This window comes from Tinamus guttatus, unplaced genomic scaffold, assembly GCF_059628265.1.
Source record: "Tinamus guttatus ecotype Peru unplaced genomic scaffold, ASM5962826v1 Tinamus_guttatus_pri_ptg000060l, whole genome shotgun sequence".
Classification (NCBI taxonomy): domain Eukaryota; kingdom Metazoa; phylum Chordata; class Aves; order Tinamiformes; family Tinamidae; genus Tinamus; species Tinamus guttatus.
In genome coordinates, this window is record NW_028288594.1 from 1,088,724 (window position 1) to 1,096,719 (window position 7,996).

General features: G+C 37.5%; 1 protein-coding gene across 1 annotated transcript; it reads right to left on the reverse strand.

Annotated features, from left to right (window-relative positions):
* Positions 1-915: 915 nt before the first annotated feature.
* On the reverse strand, positions 916-7,974 carry KLHL41 (kelch like family member 41). The gene is made up of 6 exons (XM_010217477.2): positions 6,787-7,974; positions 3,812-3,969; positions 3,613-3,720; positions 2,728-2,913; positions 1,370-1,516; positions 916-1,088 (listed from the first exon to the last, which is right to left on the reverse strand). Exons 1-6 carry the CDS (start codon positions 7,894-7,896, stop codon positions 977-979), a joined length of 1,821 nt encoding a protein of 606 aa, XP_010215779.1. The 5' UTR covers positions 7,897-7,974; the 3' UTR covers positions 916-976.
* Between the last annotated feature and the right edge of the window lie 22 nt (positions 7,975-7,996).

Sequence of the window (7,996 nt, forward strand, 5' to 3'; positions counted from 1 at the left end):
ATCTTCTACTAAGAAATCTGTATCCTTGCACTGTGGTAGTGACAACAAGCTGCAGATCACTAAAAATGACACCACCGAATGATATATTTATAGTTTTTAAAATAATGTTTAATTGTTACTAGTTAAAAGCTTTTACATGAAAAAAATGCATCGGTTCTTTATTAGGTGAAAAAGTGCTCCCTGCCATGGGTAGTTGTTGATGATCATTTATTCTCAGGCATTTCACTAATGCTTTGTTAAACTTTTCTCAGAGATCTGAAAGCATTATGTTAAATATTTGCTTTAGAAATAAGTACAAAAGCATAAAAAAAGGAAAATCCTTCTTACTAGAAGCCGAGACACAGCAAGTGAATCTCCAGAGCTATTAACCTTGTAACTTTTTCTCTTGCTAATAGCTGAGTCATGAATCCAGTTTTAGTGGAGATTGATGTTTCTTAGGCTACATAATATATCTTTGTTTTCTATATGCACTTCAAAATCAGATTAGTTATTTTTAGAAGGGTCTAATGAAAATATTTTTAAGATCAGCCTAAAGAATGCAGGATCTACATACATTGCTAAAGGGGGAGATCAGGAGATACAAACATCAGTTAGAATGAACTTAAATACAATAATAGGTAGTTAACAATTGATTAATTCTGTAGTATCTTAAATTGGAGAGTAACCTCCAATATCCTGGCTTGTCTGGGTGTAAGGAATTCTACTTTCATCACTAATTCCCAAGAGTTTGCAAGTTCACAAGTTCTTAGTGAATTTTTTTATTCTAAAAAATGTTTGTCAGAATTCTTCAGATTTTTAAACTTCAGCAATAATTCAATTCTTATTGATTAGTTAGTAATTATATTAAGACTTGGACAAAGTGACTAACTAGTACACCCCTACAAAACCCTGTACAATTTGGGGATATTTTCATGCATAAAAAACAGAAGAGTCTATCAAAACTCCCTCACCATATCATATTTTTCCAGCATTTTATTTACAGTTTTGATAGCTTGAATAGATTTAAGCGTGTTGCGAGGCAGGAGGCTCCGGTGGCGTATCGGATCTCTTTCAATATGCCGCTCCATTCCTTCTTCTCGTCGTCATACCTGCATTTAACAAGATGAGGTCAAAACAGAGCTTCGTGAAATTTGACACTTCCTTCACACACATGAAATAGAGAATAATCCATGTGTTGCAAAAGGCAACCACATGCTGCATCGTGCCACAGGAGAATGTTCCTGTCTTCTGGAGCAGGAGAGGGGTGTTCTTGCCATGGTGATTCACACTGCTATCATCACTTAGATATGGATTTTACTCTCCAATGTCTAAAAACCTAAAGGTAACTTAGAGCCTTCCATTAAAAAAGTATAATCAAAGCTAAACTTACTTCCATATGTCAGTGACTTCACTGGGGGCAAATTCTTTAGTTTCAAGCTGAATCATTGCAAAACCTCCAATAGCATATAAAGATCCACTTAAGGTGACTAAACTGATAGAACTTCTCTCTTGGGGAAATTCAGGCATAAGCTCCCACCTAAAAAAAAAAAAAACTCCCATCAAAAACATGAAAAATATTTCAAACCGAATGCACTAAAATAGAGCTGCAGATGACATAAGTGCAGGTGCTAAGGACCATTTGAGTGAAACTGTTCAGCAGTAAGAAAAAGGATTCCTGAGGTTTATCAGCAGTAACTTCTGTTTCTCTATCCCCGCAGGGATTTGGTGTGTAAATACAAGTCTTTATGTGACAGATATATGCCATGATGACATCCCCTACCAGAGACCTTTTTTTTTTTTTTTAACAGATCTCCTAGTCCAAAGTCAGTAATGTGCTTTAGAAACATTGCTCCTTCCCCAAATTTCATTTTTTGTATTGTATAAGAATACAGAATTGTATAAGCGGGTCTCATTTAACTTTTTTTTTTTTTTGAGTGGGTATGAAGTTGATGGATACAGTGCTGCTCTTCAGTGAAGACGACACAAGCAATGTGTTTGTTGGTGATAGAAGAGGTTATTAGCAAACAAACTAGAGGTATATTAAGGACTACTTTAGAAACTGGGCTATTAGAATAAAGCTTTACAGACATTATTTTAAGTGAGAGTACAAACAAGCTGTGAGGATGGATAAGAAGCAAAAAGGAAAACTGAAGTAGAAAATGAGACAAAGATACTGATGGGAGAAAATCATAATCATTTGCGGATGCTGACTGCAAAGTGCTCTGGCCATAATGACCTAGTAAGTGAGCTGCTTTCAACTTTTGATTTTCTTCATTACTCATTTCTTAATTTATATTACCCAAAGAACGTTCAGCTAGTCCTCTCCGGGTACCTAATTTCTTACGCTGTGGTTTTGTTTTTAGCACCAGTACTGTGTAAAATTGATGAAGTTCTCCCACTTCTCCCACATTATGCCAGCACATTGTTTATGTTGGCTGTGTGGCCAAGTGTATTGAAAAACTAATCAGACTGAAAGCAAGTAAATGAGAGAAGAGAGGGAGAAAAAAGGGTATGCTATTTGATCTAAATGTGCTCTACAGGGAACTATGCTAGGATAAAAAACAAGCATGGCAGGAGGAAGAATCTCTGGAGATAAGGAAAAAGGGCTTTTTGAACTGCTGTTGTTCCAAAGAGGTATATGTAGACTAACTGCCATAGGGGGAACACCTTAGTGACTTTTATCTCAGAGATACTGAAAGTCTGGATGATAAAATACTTGCTTAAAAATAGCTAGAACATTTCACTCACTTATTGGTAGTCAGATCAAAAGCTTCAACAGCTGCAGTGAGGCCTTCTTCCGTGACACCACCTGCAATCACAATCTTGCCCTTATGGATAGCTATCCCAAACATTGAGCGAGCCACTTTCATGGGAGCCAGATCTCTCCAGTCTCCTTTCTTTGAATTGTACACAAATACTCTGTTAGTACATTTCCTGTGGAGAAAAAGGAAAACTTGTGATCATTTCTGGTGAAACTTTTGGCAATTCCATGAAATCCTCTCAACAGGGGGAAGGACAAGACTTTGGCAGATCTAATACATAGTCCTATCCATAGAACTAAATCAAATGTTAAGTGCTGCTGACACAAGGCACTAATTTGCACTGTATCTTGTAGGAGAAAAACAATGTCCTTTTCCTGCAGTGTTTCATTCAGGTGGGTCTGGGGAAGAAAGGTATTGGAGAAATGTAGTGGGGAGGAATGTTTTTCCAGAAGCTAAAAAAATATGTTGAATAGTAACTCTTCCAAGCACCAAGACACAAGAATTTTTTATCTTTAGCCCAGCTAAGTGTGCACATAGGAAGATTTATTAGCTCTTTTTATACCTTATCTATATATATAAAAATGTATATGTATACACACACAGAGTATATGTCCAGTATATGTACTGTAAATAAAGACCTTGGCTTAGAAGGGTCATGTGCATTGCAGACCAGTACCAGAGTGAAGCTGAAGGCATATCAGAAGTCACCATGTCATAAACAGATGTCCAACATAATGTGTTGACCTTTGCCAAATCTCTGGCACAGATACTAAAAATAAAGCAAATGCCTTTTTTTTGTCCATGAGAACACATAATCTATAATGCAGCAATCACTGATAGAAATTGTCATTAAAAGACTTGAGAGACTCACTTGTCATCGGTTTTTCCTCCAAGAGAATATATTAATCCATTATTTGAGATAGTAGAATGGCCATATACTTTGATGGGAAGCTTTTTGGCCTCACCCCATTTTATTGCTCTGGAAAAGGAAGACAACAATTTTAGCTCTTTCAACTAAAAATGAATTATTTATGTGTCCTCAGTGGACATAATTATGTAATGAAACATACACAGGGTCATAGCACAGTACTGAATCTAGAGACTCCTCAGTGCGAAGGTCCTTGCCTGCGATTACGTAGATTTTGTTGTCTGATTCTCCCAGCCCAAAGAGACACCTGGCTGATGGCAGCGGAGGAAGGGCAAGCCACTCACCAGCAATGCTGTCCAGCTGAAAGAGTACCAGAACAGAAAGCGTTAGGAAAGGCAAACAGTAAAAATCAACACATTGAAAACTGCTCCACAGAAAAAAAGGTAGAGGCACTCAGTGTCTGAACTACCTACCTGTCTATCAGTTCAGGTAAGGAGTGACAACTTCTATCCACCTGTGCTTCATGGAGACTCAGTAGAGCATCATACATCTCTGCATCCCCCTCAAAGTGTTTGCTGCTTTGATCTCATTTTTAAACTCCCTTTTCTTGGCTAAAGCTCCCCCATTCTTAAGTGTTTCCCATCATACATTGTGAAGAGCATATAGTTCTTACCCTCTCTGAAGGGAGCAGAAGCTACTGCCATTCCACACCTATAAATTCAGCAGTTTATACTAACTAGGATGAAGAGAAATGCCAGACACCTCAGACCTTTCCTCTTGGTGATCAGGAAGCATGAAATGCCACATGTGGCAAAAGAGGTTGTGTGGAGAGATTCTTAAACACTCCTGTGATCCCTGGAGGTGCAGTGAGTAAAGACTCGATTCCTAAGCAAACAAGGCAGCCTTAATAGGAAAGATATCACTAATGATGTACACCCAAGGTTGTCTCAATTCCTATTCAGGATGGTGAAAATACCAAAAAAAAAAAAAAAGAAAAAGCAGGACAAAAAAAATCCATACAACAAAGTTTTTGTTTTGATCTGAGAACTTACTTTCAACGGAACCCAAATGCTCCGTAACATTTAACAAGAACTTTTTCTTTCTTCCATTTTATATAAATTTGCTTGACAACATACAGGAAGCACTGAAGAAGTAAGTTTGCTTGGGTGCAAATGTGTGAAAAGGAGAGAAAGTTCATTCAAAATAATCAAATCTGGGTTTAGCTTAATGATTATTCTTTTCCAGAATTATGTTCCTCAGTCAACATCTCTATGATAAAATGCATCTCCCAGACTTCATAGACCACCCTCACTAGATAATAACTTGCAGCAGTGGAATTTAGTTCATGGACATAAGGTTATTTCGGTAGCTAAATCTAGGTGGGATTATGAGGACAAGATCACAGCACGTTTCGTGAAGAACGGCCCGATACAGCTCTACTTCTGCTAGGGCAACAAACAATTAGTTACACATTTCTGAGTCAGTGGTAGCCACGTTTTGTCCTAGGTTTTTTTTGCTACCAAATAAATTAGTAGCAGGAGTGGTAAAAGTGCAGAAAAGGAATTGGTAAGTGAAAGTCTTTATGCCACCACATTAACATTTCAGAGGAAACATTAGCCACAGGTGTTTTACTGTGTGCAGTAGCAGCAATGAGCAAGACTTGAGAGGTGGCAGGCTGGAGAGTAGGGTTTCAGGAAATGAGTTTAGATATATAAAGCAGGATTATGAAAATGTCATAGTACCAATTCTATCACAGTATGTCTAGTGTCAATCTGGAGGTTTAGTGTTTTGACCCCCCCGCTTTCTAGAATGCAGAATTCTAGAAGGACTGAGATTTTGATTATTGTCTTCTGGATTATATAAATTTTGACATCAGTACACTGTTTCTACTGTTTCTATTGGAAGAATATTTATGTTACAGCTTGTACACTTCAATGATTTGTGATTCACACCTACCTAAGGACATGACACAGTGCTAGTTCCTCTCTAGCAAAGTGCTGCTTCTCTCGTGTGTGGATACCAAATTTCTCAAACTAACTCTTTTATTGGGTCTGAACATAGCAGCAAGCCATAGCTCTGTAAACACTTAATAGCTGTTATGTTCAATATATGAAGGCTTTAAAATTCTGCCCATGCCGTGCGCTGTGCTTTCCTTCACAAGGACCTACTTTCACTTTTTTTAGGCCAATGTGCTTAAACAGTCACTTAGCCAGGTACATGTTGCGAGAGTTCAGCATGAGCTAGTAGTTCTAGTATCCAATAATAAACCATATAGCCAGCTATTAAAAACACTACAACAAAATTAGTTCATGGTAATAATTACACCAAATTGTATTTTTGCTGACTATCTCAAATTTATCATAGTAGTTATATTTATACAGATTTATAAAGATATAAAATTACACTCAGTTGAAACACTGTATTTAGTTTATTGACATTGACTTTGCCAAGGAAACAGCCTTCTGTGTGTGTGTGTGTATGTGTGTATAGTTTTAGAGGACCCTTAGGTTTTAAAATATAAATATATCAGAATGACTTCTGGAATTGTAGTAAAATATGACATTTAAAAAATGGGTGTTACTGTTGCCATAAGAATATTTCAGATTTTTAAAAAAGCTAATCCTGTTAAGCGTTCAACTTTTCATTGAATTTAATGGAAATTCATGAAATAGAGTACAAATCATTAGGCTTGCTCTTAACACATCTTTATCAATAAAAATCTGGAACCTAAACTATGAAAACTGATGCCTCGGTAAAATATTCTAACTATTCTTTTCTGAAATCTCATCCTCAGCCAAATCTTGAAAGAGAAAATACAAGTCCTCTGGTTTGAGTGCATATTTCTATAGAAATATACTATATACTAATATTTCTATAGAAATATATATTAGTATATAGTATATTTCTATAGAAATAATTCTCTACAGATTATTCCTTCTATTGACCATAGACAGAGATTAGATAATTCACTTCTCATAACACACCTAACTTAAGCAGATATTAAAAATTAATGTGAGAGAAGTTGTAGTGAATGGACTGCACTGGCCTAGGTGAAAACTGAAAGGAATACACATTTAAAGTCAAATGCGAACTGTTTGGCACAGAGTGAAAGCACCTTTCAGTAACTCTTAGAGCACAAATACACACAAATTGCACAAATAATGACCGAGTATATACCTGGAAGAAGTATGACTGGAAAGGCTGATCCTTGTTCTCTTCTTCCACATACAGTCCTCCAACAATGTAGACCTGATTTTGTTTGGTGACTATGCTGGAATGATTTCTGGGAATCTGCTCTGCCAGGGCTGCGAGGTAGCATTCATTTTCAAGAGGATCATAAGCTACCGCAGCAGTGTCATTAACAAGAAGAATTAGGTCTTTGACAAACATGCCATGCCGAGGAAGGTCATTTAAGTACCCAGGGAGTAAATCTTCATCTCCTACATCACCATTTACTTCCCCCTTGTTTGATTTTTCTGTATTTTTGCTAGGGTCAGGCAGCTTTCCAGCATAAGCATCCTTGATTATCTTTATTTTTTTCTGAAGTTCTGAGTTGCTTTTAATTATATCATCCTTCTCAACATGATCTTTGAAATATTTTTCTGGCATAAGACGAAACCGGATGCAGTCAAAAACTTCTCCCAGGCTCTTTACTCTGTTCTCCTTGTCTGTCCGGACCCATCTCATTACTGCTTCAAATACCAGTTCTTCTTTTTCTACATTTAAGCTGTCAGGTGTAATAATTGAGATAAGTTCATGGGGGGCAAGCTGCATGAAGTCTTCTTCTTTGCAAATCTGCACAAAATGGTCTGAGACGAAATCACGGGCAGAAAATGCAAGTCTTGGACAGTCAAGCAGAAGCCCTAATCGAAGGATGGCCAGACAGTTACCCACAGCAAGCCTCTTCTGAAGGTAGGAGACACACACAGTGAACACAGACGGGATCTGGAAACGACTGGCCAAAGCAAAAATATCTTGCACGTTAGAATCATTAAGATCAATACTTGCAGAATAAAGGTATTTGACTATCATATCCAGGACATTGGGGTCAACGTTATCTAAAACTACCTCCTTCTTTTTCTCTTCATTTTGCTCAGATAAGAAGTACTCACGAAAATAAGGGCTACAAGCCGACAGAATCAATCTGTGGCAAGGCAGACTTCGGTCACCAGCTTTCAGCGAGCAATCTATAAACTTTTTCTCTTCCAGGAGTTCCTTGAGGCCATCCTGAAGAAGGGTGGATTGGTAAAGTCTGAGTTCTTCAGTGAGTTCCCTCTGAGAATCCATTTTCCTAAAATCTTGGAAAGGGGGGGGTGCAGAAAGCGTTAGCTGTTGTCTGCACAAAGGTCTGTCTGTAAAAAAGGCAGATCAATGTGCTTTGCCCAGC

Coding starts and splice junctions, on each gene's coding strand:
- KLHL41 (XM_010217477.2), bottom strand. CDS start 7,896: ATGGATTCTCAGAGGGAACTCACTGAAGAACTCAGACTTTACCAATCC. Junction 3,721..3,811: donor GTACTGTGCTATGACCCTGT/GTATGTTTCATT, acceptor TTCCTTTTCCAG/AGCAATAAAATGGGGTGAGG. Junction 1,089..1,369: donor GAAGTCACTGACATATGGAA/GTAAGTTTAGCT, acceptor TGTTAAATGCAG/GTATGACGACGAGAAGAAGG.